The 19,330-nt window shown below is 41.2% G+C and overlaps 1 protein-coding gene across 4 annotated transcripts in view; it reads left to right on the top strand.

Moving 5' to 3' along the window:
- UNC5C (unc-5 netrin receptor C) overlaps positions 1-19,330 on the top strand; it is a 517,444-nt gene that overhangs the window by 324,867 nt on the left and 173,247 nt on the right. For all 4 annotated transcript variants that reach the window (XM_077476580.1, XM_077476578.1, XM_077476581.1 and 1 more), the window contains exon 3: positions 12,181-12,402. In XM_077476580.1, coding sequence (XP_077332706.1) covers positions 12,181-12,402 — 222 coding nt within the window. The remainder of the gene's footprint in view (positions 1-12,180; positions 12,403-19,330) is intronic.

Below are 19,330 nucleotides of genomic sequence, written 5' to 3'. Positions count from 1 at the left end.
AAGGATTTCGTAATCCTAATGTGAATTAAAGTGTACGTGTAACTCAACCACAGAGGCTGCAGTGTATCTCAATCTTCCTGAAAAGATGCATATAAAATTAGGTTTGCAGACATTCATTTTAAATTGAAGTTGAAGCATCACTCACTGTGTTCCATTTTGCAAGAATTTGCTTTATATTTCCAACAAATGTAATAGATACTGTATTTTACTGTCTGAAGCTAGCAGTTATTTACTCATGTTATTTGGAAAAGGAGTAAAATTCATTTCGAGCAGACATGAAATGGCTCATCCTGTGCTGCAATTTGATGTACTGTGAATTATTAGAAAAAAATAAGGCTTGAAAAAAGGTGTAGCAATAATGGACAGATTTCATGAACGAAGTTACTAATTCCATGCCTAAATGTTATATACAATAACATAGCACACATCTCTTGAATAACAGGATTGATTTGATCACAGTCAGTGTGGCCATAGTAGAAGCAATTCATATCTTGCATGTGAACCAGTAATATTTTAACATAATGTGTATATAACTAGTCTCTCTGGATCACACAAATAATACACCAATTTACTGCCTTCCCTACTGCTCTGTAATTTGTCAAATTTACTTACAAAAATATTATTTGAATAGCTATTATTTTCCATACAAGATCGTATATGTTAATTTTATGTAATTTATCCATAGAACAGGATATCTAGACTAGATATTTACTCTCCCACATCTCCTTAAAGTGGTTCTAAACACAAACGTTTTTCTTTTCCCTAATTCTTTCTCTGCGTTAGGGTAGAAACCCTTCCAATACCTTCCCCCATCCCTAAACACTTACCTGAGACCTCCCATGCTCCAGTATTGACCTGGCTGCAGCGCCGCTGCTCCCTGTCAGTTTTTTAGGTGGACCTGAACGGACACTTCATAGACCTCTATGGAGCAACGGATATCAGCGGTGACATGTCCACTTACATCCGACCCGCTCCGATCCAAAAAAAAGTGTGATGGAGGAAAACCCTACTTTTCCATCTGTCTGCGGATCCGATGAAAACGGACTCTACGGTCTGTATTCATCCGAGCCTCCATAGAGGACAGTGGTGCTTCGACGGGTCCATCCCTGTACAGAGTGCTGAGACAGACCTATCATCTGCCTGCTTAGCGGGGATTGACAGAGCGAAGCGAAGCCTGTACACGGACACATCCATGTGAAAGGGCCCTTAAGCCTTGTACACACAATCAGATTTTTGGATGACCGAAAGTAAAGAGGTTACTCACCAAACGAAAATACTGGCCCGACAAAATACAACATCAGAATTGATGAAATCTGTTTTATAGTTTTGTATGTAGTCTTTCGTTTCTGAGCATGTGTAGTCTTCTTGCTTATGATTTCTTTCGTACAAAAACCATACTAATTAAACTTAAATGGGACGTTGAGCTCGTGTATGACAAAAATTTTATAGTCTGCACATCCAGCTTTTGTCTGAAAAAAACGGAATCGGCTGTCAAAAGCACCATATTAATGATCCGAAAATTGGCAAATCATTTGTTGCACAAAATTTTTCTTCTGATTTTTGTATTGTGTGTATGGGCCCTAAGAAGCTCCTGCTGCTGCCAGTCAAATCCTATAAGCAGAGAGTAGGGTGCATTGCCAAGCTGCAGTGTGTGGGTGTGTGTATATGGACGTTTACCACCTGGCTCGAGAGCCTACCCACATGGGTGCCCCCATAGCATGCTGCTTTCTAAGAGGGTACCTGGAGTAAGAAGGAGAGGACAGAAGAGGAGGTAAGAGGTCTCTCCGTGTAATATCATTGCACAGAGCAGGTAAGTATAACATCTTTTTTATGTAAAAAAAACAAAAATAACCTTTAATATCACTTAAAACCTACTTTTCGAGAGGAAATCTTCCTGAGGTCAGGTATAAATATTGCAATAATGTTAGCAAATGGCATTGCAGATCCTTAGCAATTCCTGTGCTGCTGACACTTGATTCCTCAATTTAAAGGAAATTGGAATGTTTAGCAGGAAGGTCTGATTGCTATAATCTCATGAAAAGTCCCAGGGTTTAAATAGCAGAAAACTGTTGGGAAAAGTGGTGAGACAATAACGCAAGCAGGACCTTAAACTTCATCTGGACATTTTGTTACACATCATTAAACGTTAAGTAAAGTGAATGTGTAATACATACACAAATCATGCTGAATGAGTCAACAATCAAGTCATGGCTGTCCCATGAACACATTCCAGCTTGGCAAAGGTAAATTGTTCAACTGACTTTTGTGGAAGGAGTTGGATGGAAAATTGTTGGCTGAACAGTGGCGGCATACACCCAGATGCAATCACTGTTCAGGTATATGACTGTCGTGAGACAGTAAAAGAGAGTCCTCCATCCATGCTTCTAAGCATAAATCAAGGCATTTGTATTGCCAGCGTAACAAATACAGATATGTATTATATCCCACGTAGATCACAGAACCTGTATAGCACGGATTATTTAGTTCTTTCGTAGATTCTCCTTATTTTTAGCCCTACAGCTTTTGTCACATTACCACCCGGTAATCATGTACGGTATATTCCAATTTGTGCTGGCAGCAGGATCCTGAGGAAACCTTCACTGCTCTGAACTTCCAGTGTGTAAGGGGTTGATAGCTTCAGGCTCCAGAATGAGCAACTGTGAGAAAAGCTCTCATTATGGAACCACATCCTCCTTCCTTCTCCATTGAGAAATGTTCTTTTATTTTGAATTGCTCTCCCTGCCTGTAACATGAACTTTGAATAGGGGAGAGAATCCTTTGACTCACCACACTCTCCCCCCAATCACAGATCATGCTACAGGCAATGAACTCAATCAAAGAAAATTTTCAGTGAAGGAAAAGAGGGGACGAGTCATTTTTTTAGAGATTTTTTTCATGGTATAGCCTAGAGATATTGGACAAGACAAGAAGAATATGGGGGAGCCCTGCAGTGAAGACTTCTGTAGGATCCAGCAACCTGCGCATCTGGGACACACAGTACTTCATTACAGGTAAGTAATGTAGCTAAAGCCGTAGGGCTAAAAAAAAATTTGAGCTGAACTTCAGCTTTAGCAATATTAAGGTTCTTGATTGTGGGTACAAATTGCATCTCAAACATCGGCTCACCTGTTGCTGCCTCTTAATTGAAATAAAGTAATAAAGTCCCAGTGTTTCCTTAAGCAGGCCATTCTTTCCTGCAACCATGATTCCTCCAATAACACAAATAGTGTTGACAAGGAAATCCCTCCTGCTGAGCAAGTGTCTTCTCCCGGAGGGGGAGGGGTGTGGGCGGGTGGGGGAATACGCCGCCACCGGGAGAAGACACTTGCTCGGCAGGAGGGATTCCCTTGTCAAGACTATTTATGTTATTGGATTCGCAAGCGAATCCAGCAGGCTGGTTGTACCCGAGTTGATTGATCCATCACCTTTCATCATCGCATTCAGCTTGCTCATTAACGGTTTTAATCTCCTGCTGAACCAGCCAAGATTCAAACCATGCATGGCCAGCCTTAGTATCAGTGAGTGATGCCTGAGGAAAGGAGACTACCTTTAGCCTGCAGGAGACTCATGACATCACTCTGCCAAGATGCTCCACCCAGACCTAGCACAGTCACTCGTCTGAAAAACGATGGGTGATTTATTTATTTTTTTTAAAGGCACCTTTTTAAAATAATTATACTCTTGCTGTACATCATGACATGCCAGTAATTATTTCTCGCAGTTCTACAACACAAAGCTACTGATCAATTCAAAGAATCAAAGCTATCTATCATCAAAACAGCATTTGTACAAGCGGCATCTACTTTAAAGGGTAACTCCACTTTTGTGGGGAAAAAAAATAGCAAATAAATAAACAATAATAATACAACTTATAATTGCGACACTAATCATATTGTAGTTGAATGTTATTAAAAATGACCTTTCCTTTTCAATCTGCAGCTGCTGTAATTTTCTATAAATGCAAAGCGATATGGCTACATGGAGTTGTTCTGTACACAGAGTGTGTACTGACCACCTCCCAGACACATAATTTCCTGCTTGTGTGATTGGCTCACCAATTTTCCCAGAAGTCTGCCTAAGATACATGTCTGATTTCAGGCATCCCCTGAAACAAAATGTCATTTTTGGTGAGATATTTCCAATAGGAACTCATCTAAAGGTATGCAGGCCCAGCAGATTTCCTCATTAGTGCCCTGCAGTTGCACACCTGACAGTTAATGATGAAACCACTCCCATTAGACCCACTCACCACAGAGACACAGACAAACACACATGGATTTCTTCAGATTAAAAAAAGGTAGGAATTTGCAACAAATGTTCTTATAATCCTTGAAATGTACATAGATCACCCAGAGGGGAATTTTTTTTCTCAACAAAAGTGGAGTTACACTTTCAATAAAGTTACTTATTTCCCCCTAGTCTGTCAGTACCTGGATTTGTGTTACAACTGACACAACTATGTAATTTGGACGCTGAAAAAAAGTGCAACAACATTTTTCAAAATGTGAGCCCTTCCTCTTCATGATGCTCCTTGGGTAGTTTCAGTGTCTGACTTTAGTTTTAGTGAGGAATGTTGACCTAAGGATATAAAGTTTCTCGAGTACAATAATCGTCCATGAAAGCTCACAGGAAGCTAGATAAGCCACTCTCTCTTTGGGGCTTATTTATGAAAGGTAAATTCGCTTTGCACTGCAAGTGCACTTTGAAGTGCAGTTGCCCTACATCTAAGAGGTAGATCTGAAATGAGGGGAAGCGCCGCTGATTTTATCATCCAATCATGCGCAAGCTAAAATGCTGTTTTTTATTTTCCCTGCATGTCCCCCTCAGATCTATAGCGACTTTACTTCCAAGTGCACTTGCAGTGCAAAGTGGATTTCCCTTTAGTAAATAACGCCCATAGTGTTATATGGAATACATGATAAAATTCACTGTGGTCACTGCCATTTTGAATAATTATCTGCTGCACCCAGGAACAGAACCTAACAATATGTAATTCCAATAGAGATGAAGATGCATTACTGCTGATATTCCATTGCTCATTATTCTGTATAGGTAGCATACATGTACAATTTCATTTTTATTTACGTCTACACTGTGATCCTGATTGACGTGCCAAATTCTCTTTGAAAATTAAAGCATTGTAACAAACATATAAATAAGTGTTTGCAAGACATTGGTACCCATGAAAGTGAAGGCAGCTTTTCTGAGTTATCACAACTGGGTCCACTGCACCTTGTACAGCCATATACACTGAACTATACTGCTATCATATTTATGACACATTATTTCCCCAACCCCTGAGGTAAATGATTAAAGGTATGGCTTTGCTTTAACTAATGGTCCCCTGCTGCGGTGTTAGAAATATACCAAGATTAAAGAAAGACACCAGCAGTGTACCTTAATGTGTTATGCTGGTAAAATAACTGTTCTGCAGCAGTCTTCGGAAACAAAAATAAAGCAATGTGAGAGTAACAACTATCTAGACTGCAGACGATTTGCTTCATTTGTTTTGTAGTAAATGTTTTCAACTAAAATGAAATCTGCTGTTAAAGTCCTGCTGTTGTCTTGGATATATTTAATCTGCTGTCGCTAGGTATTTTTTATATTTAAGTAATTACTTCCTTAACCTCCCTGGCGGTATGATTATTTCAGATTTTTGGTGCCGAAAGCGGTACAATTATTTTGCATGGAAATTTGGCGTTTTATATTGTAGGCCTGTAATTCTTGGGAATAACTCACTTAAATCTGTCCAAACCAGAGTCTAGTAGACATCCCGGGTATGATACATTTTGAAAAATTAATCTTAAATTATAATATCATAATATAATAAATAACTATAAATAATTATAGCAAATATTAATATAATAATAATAAAAAAATATTCAATAATGTAATCAAAAACACTGAAATTTGCTCAGTTGCAGAATTGTCGCTGTCATTAGATTTAATGTTTGATGACGAATTTTCCCACAAATCGCTATCGCTCAATTGTCCAAGTGATTCTAATTTATTATCGCTGTTTTCTAGCTGGTCTAAAACCACTTTTGACATAAAGGGACACTTTCTGGTTGCTATGGACAATCTCCAAATTCCAGGCAGAAAAAACTGTATTTATAATATAAAAGTGCATGCAGGGCACTGGACAGACCACTAGGGACAAAAGGGATGTGTCTTTTTTTATACAGTACTGTAATCTGTAAGATTACAGTGTACTGTATATGTACTGTGTTTTTACTTGTTTGAATTTGGTGCCGTTCTCTGTCCCCGTGTGTCGCAACGCTCGCAGGGAACAGAGCCCGGCGGAACTCGGCACGGTGTGAATCGAGCGAGGAGACAGCTCGCACATACAGCGGGGAGACATTGCATGATCCAGGGGACAAGGTAAATAACTTTCCCTGTATCCTGGGATGCGATCCCAAGTCTGGCTCGGGGTTACCGCTAATGGTACTGAAATTCCACCCCGAGCCAGACTCTGGAATACCGCCAGGGAGGTTAAAGTGATTGTAATTATTTTTCTTTAAAAGAGCAAAAAGGTTTATATTTACTTACAATTTCATTGCACAGAATGGCCCTGAACCTCCTCTTCTTGGGTCCCCTGCTAGCATTTCTGGCTCCTCCCCTCTGATGGGTGCCCCCCCTAGAAAGCTGCTTCCTATGGGGTACTTGTGTGGGCTCCTTGTCTGCATCTATAGACACAGCTGGTCTTGCCCCCTGCTCCCTTGTCACTGGCACTGGCCAATGCCTCAGCAAAACCTGTGAGACCAAGGAGTGAGGGAGAAAAGAGCTGCAGATGTGCACAGTGCTGGATGGAGTGGGGGCTCAGGTAAGTAAAAGAGAGGGGGTGATGGGGATGAGGGGGGACTCATGCCTAAGCATTTTTTAACTCAGTGTAGGGAATGCATTAGGGAAAAAAATTCTTAGGGTTTAGAACCACTTTAGATAACACTTTAATTACTTAAGTAATTCGGGTAAATATTTCATTTCTTTTTTCTATTGCAAAGGATCTTACCTGGAGATCCTGCCAGTACCAGCATTTTCTATTGAAAGCGGACAATGCCAAGCCACTTCTATTTAATTAGCAGCAGAGTTGTACATGTTTCTTAAAAGTCAGCAGCAACAGTACTTATAGTTGCTGACTTTTAATATTTCCCCCCGTAGGACAATGTTCTCCTTTATAGCAGATTCTGTGCCATTGCTTTTTTCAGACAATTTTTTGCACATCTTGAATATCACATTATGATGCACCCTTCCTTTAACTGCCTTCATTCTTCCTGACATTGATTCAACAAGGTGTTAGAAACATTCACGCAGTTGCTGCAGATTTGTTGGCTGCACTTCCATGATGCAAATCTCCCATTCCATCACATCCCAAAGGTCCTCTATTGGATTGGCATCTGGTGACTGTGGACGCCATTGGAGTGCAGTGAACTCATTGTCATGTTCAAGAAACCAGTGGTGAGGTGATTTGAGCTCTGTGACATGGTGCATTATCCTGCTGGAAGTAACATCAGAAGATGGGTGCACTGTAGTCATAAAGGGATGGACATGGTCAGCAACAATACTTGGTAGGCTGGGGCATTTAAATGATGCTAAATTGGTACTAAGAGGCCCAAAGTGTGCCAAGAAAATATCCCCCACACCATTACATCACCAGCCTGAACCGTTGATACAAGGCAGGATGGATCCATGCTTTCATGTTGTTTACACCAAATTCTGACCCTACCATCTGAATGTCGCAGCTGAAATGGAGACTCATCAGACCAGGCAACATTTTTCCAATTGTCTATTGTCCAATTTTGGTAGTCTTAGTTTCCTGTTATTAGCTGACAGGAGTGGCACCCAGTGGGGTCTTCAGCTGCTGTAGTCCATCTGCTTCAATGTTTGATATGTTGTGCATTCAGAGATGGTATTCTTCATACCCTTGGTTGTAACGAGTGGTTATTTGAGTTACTGTTGCCTTTTTATCACCTCAAACCAGTCTGCCCATTCCCCTCTGACCTCTAACATCGACAAGGCATTTGTGTCGACACAACAGCCGATCACTGGATATTTTCTCTTTTTTTTGGACCATTCTCTGTAACCCTAGAGATGATTGTGCATGAAAAACCCAGTAGATTTTTTGAAATATTTTGAAACATTGCAGTTTTTGAAATATTCAGACCAGCCTGTCTGGCACCACCAACCAAATTGGTATGCTCTACGTCACTTAAATCCCCTGGCTTCCTCATTCTAATGCTCGATTTGGAAATCAGCAAGTCGTTATTCACCATGTCTAGATTCGTAACTGAGTTGCCGCCATGTGATTGGCTGATTAGCAACTTGTGTTATCAAGCCATTGAACATATGTATCAAATAAAGTGGGCGGTCTGTGAGTATATATATATATATATATATATATATATATATATATTTGTCACATTGTTGAGTGTGGAGCACTGTCACAGCTCTTCTTATATTAGAAGGATGCTGTTTCACCACAGGCAATGTGGCAGGATTGTTCCCCTGCAATGGAAAAAGGAACATTATCATGACTGATCGCCTCAGTGATAAAAGAAAAAAAAAAATTCTATGACCCCTGAAAAGCTTTGAATCATCATGTTTAGTACAAAGTTTGAATTCCAGGAACATATGTAAAACACAAAGAAAGCAGGTATTCACTAAATAAAAATCCTGAAATATATTTTATCGCAACTATTCTAAGTACCAGAATTGTATATGTTATCAGCCTCAGCAGCACTCAGACTGGGAGAGGAAGGGGCAGCCCTAGGACAAATGTACTGAAGTGTATTGATAAGTAAGAGGAGGTGAATTAATGCGGTAGGAGGAGGGAAGAGTACAGGCATACCCCTCGTTTAATTACACAATGGGGTTTATTTACTAAAGCTGGAAAGTGCAAAATCAGGCTCACTTCTGCATAGAAACCAATGAGCTTCCAGGTTTATTACCAAAGCTTAATTGAACAAGCTGGGGTTCGAAGCTCATTGGTTCTATGCAGAAGTGAGCCTAATTTTGCACTTTCCAGCTTTAATAAATAAACCCCATTGTGTACTTAAAAGTGGGGTATGCTTGTAAAGAGTAATCAGTCTGCTGTTGCACCTTTACTTCCCGATCACAGGCTGGGAGCATGGAGGTGACAAAGATGTATTGCTTAAATACAGCAAAGAAAAGCCAGGTCCCAATGCGGCTTTCATAAATATCATGCCTAGGTGGGTAAAGTATACATCTTTTGTCAGCTAAAACAGCTACTCTATTTGCATTTAGCTATCTATTTGGTTGTTTCCGTGGAGTCCCAATTTTACAAGGCTTGAAATGCACTAAATGTTATGCCCCAATCTGTTATTGGTATAAATATAATAATATATTTATATAAATAAATATAATAATGTAATTTTGTTCACTCAAAGATTATATTAGCCACCAACAAACCCATTTATATTGATTAGATTTGTATTACATATTTCATTCCTCTGATAGAAGATGTTAATAAAAGGATACAGTAAACATAGCACGATGCACCAAGCTAGACCACGGTGCAGAATAAATATAAATACAATTATGAAGTGGTGGCTAAATATTTAAGACAGTGTAATGTTTTACCTGCTAAGTGGTAAACGTAGCCAAGTCACAAAAGAAAATCTATAAATGTAATTATTAGTAATATATTCCGTTTCTCCCCAGAGAGGCATCACATTATTGGTGATGATTTACAAAACCTTTTAACTCTCAAGTCTGTGTGATTGTACTATTTTGTTTGTAGCATGGCTTTAAATGCATTTGACAATTTACAAGAGTGTAGAAAAGAAGGATGAACTCAAACAAATTCGTTATTACGGGCATACTCCACTTTTAAGTATGCAATGGGGTTTATTTACTAAAGTTGGAAAGTGCAAAATCAGGTTCACTTCTGCATAGAAACCAATGAGCTTCCAGTTTTTATTACCAAAGCTTAATTGACCAAGCTGGGGTTAGAAGCTCATTGGTTTCTATGCAGAAGTGAGCCTGATTCTTTCCAGCTTTAGTAAATAACCCCAATTGTGTACTTAAAAGTGGGCTATGCCTGTATTATGATCTACTACCGCTGTATACATTAGTGTTACCTAGGAACACAAGTAGTGTTAGTTATTACATATAGCACTATGTTTCGGTCTAAGACAAGCTTAAGTATTTTGTTCAAATACAAGCTTAATAATTCCAGTGCATCTGGAAGTCAAATGAAATACTTCCATGCTGGCCATAGACAAGACGGGGCTTAAAGCGGTTGTAAACAAAAAAAAACACTTGCAAGACAAGGGCATAGTGAGCTAGTATGCATCACATACTAGATCATTATGAAATACTTACCTTAGATTGAAGCTGTTGCAGTGGTCCCCGCACACCGCTGTGACCAGCGTCAGGTCTCACAGAGTTATTTCCGGGTTTGTGGGCTCCCGCGATGTGATTGACCGGAGCCGCAATGATGTCACTCCAGCGTGTGGGAGCCACCGGTCACGGCATGGCTACTGAAGAAACGGCATGATCCGTTTCTTGACTGCACATGTGCCAATGACGTGGGTACATGTGGATACAGTGAATATCTCCTAAACTGTGCAAGTTTAGGAGATATTCATGGTACCTACAGGTAAGCTTTATTATAGGCTTACCTGTAGTGAAAAGTGGTGTAACAGGGTTTACAACCACTTTAAAGTGATTGTAAAGGTATTTTTTTTATTTAAAAAAGAAATAACAACCATGTTATACTTACCTGCTCTGTGCAGTGGGGTTTGGCACAGAGAAGCCCCAATCTTCTTGAGTCATCTGTCAGCACTCTGGGTCACTCCCCCTTGTCAAGTGCCCCATAGCAAACTGCTTGCTGTGGGGGAACTTGTGCATGCTCTCTCCCGAGCCAGCTCTCTGTGGCCATAAGACACAGGGAGCATGGTTTAGCCCTGCTCCCCACTCCTCGCCTCATTGGCTGTGATTGTCAGCCAAGGGAGCCAACGGCTCCTGCTGCTGCATCTGAGCCAATCAAAAGGGAGAGACCTGAGAGAGCCTCGGGTCTCGTGCACATTGCTGGATTGAGATTGGGCTTAGGTTTTAGGGGGGGGGGGGGGCTGCACACTGAAGGTTTTTTACCTTCATGTGTAGAATGCATGAAGATAAAACAAAATCTTCAGCCTTTACAACCACTTTAAGATTCTCAGTGGCAGAAAGCTCAGCTATATAAAGTTGACTTGTGGGTCTATCTGTTCTATGCAGTGGTAGAATTGCTACTGTAAAAAACTCTTTGAATGCTAAAGGCCTATGGGCAAGGTAGTTCAGTGTCTATCTCCCTGCTATTAGTCTCTTGGTTGGTTAGTTCAAGCTGCAATTGTTGTTCAATATACTTGAGGGGAGTATCTACAGTCCTTGAGGGCAACATATAGGCTACAATTTTGGCATTAACAAAGTCATTTTGTATCCCTTTGTAAACCATTGCTTACTTAATTTACTCTGTTAAAGAAGTGCTAGAAATGTTTGCAAATCTTTGGACACCGTACTAAGGAATTGGCTGTCATGCAGCACTTTAAAGGCCTATAAACTATAACTGTAACCTTGAACTACAGTATAGGGCATGATGCATTTTTTAGGTGTTAAGCAGATCTATCAAAGGGAATGGTAAATCACATAAATGCATGTATCCTGAAATTTTGTGCCTTTATAACTCATCTGCAGCATGGGATATCCATTTTTCTGAATACTTCTATTCAACATTTTCTATTTAGTAAAAACAAAATGTATAATAGGCAAAAATAACATGTATAAAATGCACACTGATGTGCACATATGTATGCAATATTGTATATCCAAACTGCTTGATACATGCATATTGTATGTAAAGTGTGTAAAGACCCAAGCTCATCAAACAGGCGTGGCAGCCAATCACATTACTAGACTAGCATTGTTGGTCTAAAAATACCAAGATGTGTTTAAGGAGCATTGTTTCTTGTGTTGTGAGTGGGCAAGAGGCCCCCAACAATTTAGTTTTACAGTTTTTCCTACACTGATAATTAGGTTGGCACATGTACAAATAAAAGTGTACCAAAAACAGTATGTAAATGTTATTGAATGTTTGCTATTGATGTACAACAATTGTTGTCTTGCATCGAAAAAAGCTCCCAGAATGGCTTTAAAGTTAAATATTACTTTGCTTGTCTATTACAGATGATGATTTTTTTCATGAACTCCCAGAGACTTTTCCTTCAGATCCACCAGAGCCGTTGCCTCATTTTCTTATTGAACCAGAAGAGGCCTACATAGTAAAAAACAAACCGGTGAACTTGTACTGTAAAGCCAGTCCAGCCACGCAAATCTACTTCAAGTGCAACAGCGAGTGGGTTCATCAGAAAGACCATGTGGTGGATGAACGAGTGGATGAAACCTCAGGTACTATCACCTAAATCTTTTAAATATTGTAGTCTGTTGATGAATAAAGATTTTTGATCAACCTGACCCTATTTAACCCCAAGGTGAGCATGTGAAAGTGTTAATTACTTAAGAACCGGGCCTAATTTTTCAGACTTGGTGTTTAGAAGTTAAAATCAGTTGGTTTTTTTTTTGTTAGAAAATTACCCCCAAACATTTTTTTTTCAGACACCCTATAGAATAAAATGGCAGTTGTTGTAATACTTTATGCCACACCATATTTGCGCAGCGGTCTTACAGGCACAGTGTTTTTGGGAAAAAATAAATTTTTTAAATTAAAAAATAAGACAACAGTAAAGTTAGCCCAATTTTTTTTATATTGTGAAAGATAATGTTGCACCAAGTAAATTGATACCCAACATGTCACGTTACAAAATTGCGCCCGTTCATGGAATGGCGACAAATATTAATGCTTAAAAATCTCCATAGGCAACGTTTAAAAATGTCTGCAGGTTACCAGTTTTGACTTACAGAGGTGGTCTAGTTTGAACACCGTTCTCATATACAGGCGCGCCTTACGTATGCGTTTGCTTCTGCATATTTTTTATTTTATTTTTTTCTTATTTATTTTAATTTTTATATTTTATTTTGACACTGTCCTTTAAAAAAAAAAAGGTTACTTTTATTCCTATTACAACAAATGTAAACATCACTTGTAATAGAAAAAAAGCATGACAGGACTTCTTAAATGTGAGAACTGGGGTCAAAAAGATCTCAGATCTAACATTTACACTAAAATGCAAAAAAAAAAATGAAATGTAACTTTTTTTGCAAAAATAAAAAGGTTCCCTTTGAGGCCATTGGGCGTAAGTGATGTTTGACATCGCTTCTGCCATCCAATAGTGTGGAGTCGAGTGGAGGCCATCTTTTCCTCACTAGGCGTCCAGCCTGTGAAGGGAGAGGACCCGTTGGTAGCAGCGGAGGTGAATGGTGTGCAGCGGGATGTGGCCCCGATAAATGTGATCTTGTGGCGAATCCCCTGCAGAGACCACTTTTATCTGAAAGTGTAATGCCCGCTGTTGAATAGGATACTGGGGTTATGGCAGCTAGTTGTTAGCATAACAACAGTATTCCACTTTAAACACCCAACATACTACTGCGGCGGGTGGTCCTTAAGTAGTTAAAGGGTAAACCAAACAATAGTTTAGGATCTATATTTCCCTTTACCCTTTCACCTTTCAAAATACTTGATGATAGCTAACAATTTGTCACCATTATTATTTATTATGACTAGTTGAGCAATAGCAGAGCACAAGTGTTGGATCTTTGTCAGTCCCACATAGAAAAAAGTAGCTACTTCTTTCCTTTGAAAGTGAATGTGTTATGTGTGTTTACCTCGGCCTTCTGATCAGTTTTTATTTTTTACCTAGCAATCATATAGGCCATGGTCATTCCACCTTGGTCTTCTAAAGAAAGGGGCAGATGCTGTGCTCTGTGGGATTAAAAAAAAAGATTTAACAGTGACAGACATATTAAAAGGCTATGAATTTGAGTTATCCACAGATCACGTTAGAGGTGATAAGTGGAAAAGGGAACATAGGGAACATAGTGGTGCCTAACTGTATGCAACCGTGGCATTTCTTAAATGGCCTTAGTTTGATAATGTCCCATTTTGGTGACTCACCTTATTTCACTTACATACTACTTCAAGAGAAAAAAAAATGTGCACAATGTCACAATCACCACCAGTGCTTCACCGCAAAACCCCTTGGTGATAATGACTCACCAGAACTTGTTGCCTTGCATAAAAGCTTGGTAAAAACAGCTTTATTTACAAATCACCTTCTCGTGTGTGCGCTGGTTCCTAGATGGTCCACAAAGTTATATGGCAGATCTGTTGCCATTCCTGGATTAGGATTCCTAGGTTAAGCAGGACAGCAGAGGTACCCAAGGAACGGATTCCTGCAGTGGTGCTTGGTGGGTCCGCAGACTCCAGTAATCATACTGCTGCAAGTGTCTATGTCTTGGCTCTCCTATTCTTTACATCTCTCTGCTATTTTCTAGCAGGTACTAAGGTGTCTTGGGAATAGCAGAGCAATGCAAAGAACAGGAGAGCTGATATCTAGACACTCACAGCTGTATGATTGCTGGAGTCTGCGGACACACCGAGCACCCCTGCAGGAATCCTCTCCTTGGGTCCCCCTGTGATCCTGCTCAACCTACAGTAGGAGTCCTAATCCAGGAATGTCAGCAGATCTACCATTTGAACTAGTGGACAATCTAGGAACCAGAGCATGCACCGGGAGGTGTTTTGTTAATAAAGCTGTTTATGCCAAGCTTTTAATGCAAGACAAAATGTTCTGGTGAGTCATGACTACTTAGGGGGTTTGCGGTGGAGCACTGGTGGCGATTATGAAGAGATCTGCATGTTTTTATTTTGAAAATTCACAACATCAGTTATCACACATCTTATTTACTGGGACTTTTAGGACTTTGATATTTTAAGAACTGATATATGTCCTGCGTCACCTGATCTATGCAAATTTGTGTTAGATTTATATGTATACAAACGGTTTTTATTGCTATAATTGTGTTATTATTGTTAATTATGAGTATATTCAAATACTCATTTGTACACAGCACTTTGACTGAGCGGTATAATCTACAGTGCACCAGTGCACAAAGCAAGGTCCATAAAGAAATTTATGAGCGAGTTTTGGATGAGCAAGTTTGGGGTAAAGGAGCCCCACTGTCAAGCCGGTAGAACACCTTTGGGATCAATTAGAGCGGAGACTGTGAGCCAGGCCTTCTCGTCCACATCAGTGCCTGACCTAACAAATGCGCTTCTGCAAGAATGGTCAAAACATTCCCAAAAGACACACTCCTAAACCTTGTGGACAGCCTTCCCAGAAGAATTGAAGCTGTTATAGCTGCAAAGGGTGGGCTAACTCAATACTGAACACTACAGACTAAGACTGGGATGCCATTAAAGTTCACATGAGTGTAAAGGCAGGCGTCCCAATACTTTTCGTAATATAGGGAATATTTATTTATATGAAAAGGGCATTGATTGTACTCCTGTTTATATTGGTTAGAAAATGCTTTTCTTAAAAACATAGGTCCCTTTGTATAGTATTTTTTGCACTCATATGTATTGATATCCCAATAGTATAAACAGTAGAAAATATATATTTTCTACAAGAAGCATTCTTGCCATTCAGTAATCAGGATTTCATTGCTTTTAACATTTGAGCAAGGTTGCACGGGTGTGACAATGAATTGAACACAAATCTTCAGTTCTTTAAGCAAGTGAGTTTCAAAGTTTCTCTCACTCAAGGCTCTCCCTAATCCAACATAATCAAGGATCAAGGACAACTTTCTGAAATTTCTCTAAGAATAGGAGAATTATGTTTTAAATTTACGTCACCCATTCCCTATTTGTTGGAAACCATTGTTCTTTAAAATGTGAAGAGATAGTTGTAGACCTTGGTTATTGTAACAAAACGTCCCACACTTTGATTGAGTGCTTTCGTCATATACCGCTTCCTCCAAGTCTGAATATAGATATCAGATATTCCCAACTGCTCACAACAAACACAAAAAGACAATATTCATTTGGTTGTTGAACATGGACTGTTTTTTAGAACAAGAATACAGTCTTATAAACAGTTCAAGAGAAGGTTCCCCCCTCCTGCTCATATTACTCTAACAATACACTTATAACTAGAAACCTAATTAACATGAGCTAGTTATCTGATCATTTACCCAGACTTGGTGACTCAGAGATATGACCTTTCAGGGTAGACTTGCCGTTTCCTCATTCAACGTACAGCACACATAAGTATAAACATATCCCCCAATATTTTGCTAGGAGCCAAAGGTATGATAATGAGCACAATAAACTATTGGTTGAAAGACCCGGGCTTTCCAGATCTCATTAATCAGTATTCCTTTCGTATACATCTGTCCACTGAGTCCCAAGCTGGCCTCCTTAATAATGTCCTTTTGCATTACATAACAGAATATCTTCCTAAAAGCTTGTAGCTCCCTCAAATACCAGGGCCCATAGTAGGTAGCCTCTGTCCCGGGTGAGTCTGTCACATTTTTCCCCCATCAAATGTCAGCTAACAAGGTCCCAGACCTCCACCTGGTCTGGACATGCGTTAGTCAGGCAGAGTGAACTCACATAGTCTGTCTGCATGACCTTCATTCTTGGCTGCAAGGAATAGTTGACCTCAGTAGGTGTGGGGCAGAGGTCAATGACTCTCTGTCCGGCTGCCAGTGCTTCAGCTGGGTCGTTTTTAACATCCCAGGGCTCAGTCTGCTGCTGGGCAGACGGGCCAATCTCCTGAGTTTCCTAAATCACTATAGACACTGTAGGTGCTAGGCAGAGGCCAGCGGCGCTCTGCCCTGTTGCCAGCACTTCTTCTGGGGATGCCACATCATCCCCTTCGGCTAACCATTGGGGCAGGAGGCTGGATTCCTTCACTCCCAAACTGTGTAGCTGCCATTGGGGAGGTGAGCTGGCTGCCTCTTCTTCCATTACCTCATCTGACTACTGGGATGACATGTCTATGGTACTGTCTCCCGGGTGCTCGGATCTTTGCTGGGGAGGAAAGACTGCTTCCTCCACCCTGACCGATTGTTGGGGAGGGACGAGGAACACCTCCTCTACCTTCTCCCCCTGTATCCTGATCTGCTGCTGGGAAGTGACCATCTCACCCTGAGCCTCCGAAACTGCCACAGATGTGGACCCTCTGTCCAGTGGCCAGTGCTTCAGCTGGCGAAGTTCCACAGATGCTGCTGTTGGTGCTGGGCAAAGCTTCTTGATGTTCTGCCCTAATGCTAGCTTTTTTGCTGGAGGCTCACTCGGTTGTTCTTCCTCAGCAGAAAAGTCAATAAAAGTCTCTGGAATTGTTGAAAATCCAGGGCACAGGTTGGCTGCACTTGGGCCTAGTGGCAACACTATGGCAGGTGACTCATAGTCCATAACATCCTCTGATGACCAGTCAATTAAACCCATAAATTCTGTGGTTTGTGGCTGGAGAGATGAGCTGACTGCTCCATATCCCATACTCTGTTCCAGCTGCTGAACAGACATATTCCTCCATCCAAGATCATCCCATGCAGAAACAGGATCATTCCTCATAAGACCTCCGTGTCCATAACTGCGGGGGCAGGTTGGCAAAGCCCACTGTTACTCTGACACATTGCTGGCTCTCTTCAACCAGGATTTCAGATTTGTCAGTTGGTATTTCCTGATAGTCCCAGGCAAAGGGAGCCCAGACTCTAGCAGCTGCCTATAGGCAGTCTCCAGCCCCCATTCCTGATTGGCTAGAAACTCCAAATCTTCCAGTGCCCAGGGAACTTCTTAGACATTCAGCATTCTGAGATTTCTTCCAAATGCCACTCCAAATCACTCCCAAAGTCAGGGTCCTGTGACAGCCTCTCTAATAACAGCCCCAGGCCACCATAACCAAAGCCTTCTGTTGAGGTGTCATCCGCTGTCCATGGGCACATTTGGGCTCTGTAGCTCTCATCCAACTGCATCTCCACCTGGACCAGCCTTGCTTTCCATTCCTTATGTGGTTGTGCCCCAAAAAACAACATTCGCACTTCTTACTGCGACCAGTACCTTTCCTGGAAGGAGGAGAGAATTTTTTCCTGGTGTTGCTGCTCATGGGCTAGTGCTTCCTTCCAGAGTTCCCAGTGGATAGAATAACACCATCCCAGCAGGACCTGCTCTGATACTGGTCCCCTTTTCTGTACCGCATCTCTCGCAACCTCCTTCCGAATTCCTCCTCCATGGCAGCTGGTATCTGTACCTCTCCTCCTCTCCTGCTATCCGAACCTTTGATCCAGGTGGAGGTTTGGATGTTCCAGACTGCAGGAAGCATCCCACCGCTGCCACCAATGTAATGAAATGTCCCACATGCCGCTTGAATGCTTTTGTCATATACCGCTTCCTCCGTGTCTGAATATAGATATCAGATATTCCAAACCGGATATCTTATGTCTCCTCTCTCCCTACCTGCTCTTTCTGTGCCATCTTCATTTAGATCCCCCCCTTCCCAGTGGAATGCTGAAAGAGATAAGAGCAGAGCAGGACCACTGCCAACCGCTGTTGACACTGACATGTAGGGATAGAGGGGAGTGGAGCTGATCTTGTACAACTTTGTTTGGGGAGGGCAGCCTGTAAGGAGGAAGATTGTGTGCAGAGCATAAGAAAGGTGACATAAGAAAGGTGACAAAAATAAGTCAGAATAAGACTAAGCAGTGAGTGTATGGGGGAATCAGCCAAGTCCCCCACAGATTGCAGACATCTCTCAAGGCATCACTTCACATCACACATAGGAATCCCCAAGGCATGCAGTGCATCCAGATAATCTGAAGTTAAGTTATGGCCATGCCATTTAACTCTGTGTTGTCCAAGCTCTGTACAATGAAACATGTAAACTGAGCACATAAAAGAAACACTCTGACCGAGTGTTACAGAATAACAATCCTCAGTTGAACAGAACAGAGCTATTTGTGTGGAAGCACAATTAATGATGGTGGGGACACAATGCTCGTGTGTTTGTAGAAGGGATGAAGGAGGCTGACATATATGTGTTCCCCACCCCCTTTGAGTGCTGGGTGGGTGTGCTCTGGTAGGCAATCTTTCTGTGGTGGTTTCTAGTGGCTGTCAAGTGTATTGATGATGGGCTTCTGTAGTTCAGATACAGTGGCGGTGTGTCTATTAAGGGTGCATGGGTGCCGCCCCCTCTCTCCAGCCAACATGACTATCCATGGCTGCCGCTGCCACCCCCTATCCAGGCATCCGGCCCTTTTTCGGAAGCCGGGCACCTGAAGTGCAGCAAAGGGGGTGTTTTTTTTTAAGTACCTGATTAGAGCCATGGGCTCTAAAAGGCTTAAAAAAAGGTGGACTCGTGGCGCAGGGCAATGCGCT

This window comes from Lithobates pipiens, unplaced genomic scaffold (assembly GCF_037356315.1).
Source record: "Lithobates pipiens isolate NorthernLeopardFrog02 unplaced genomic scaffold, aLitPip1_a1.2 Scaffold_13, whole genome shotgun sequence".
Classification (NCBI taxonomy): domain Eukaryota; kingdom Metazoa; phylum Chordata; class Amphibia; order Anura; family Ranidae; genus Lithobates; species Lithobates pipiens.
This window is presented reverse-complemented; position numbering and strand designations above follow the sequence as displayed.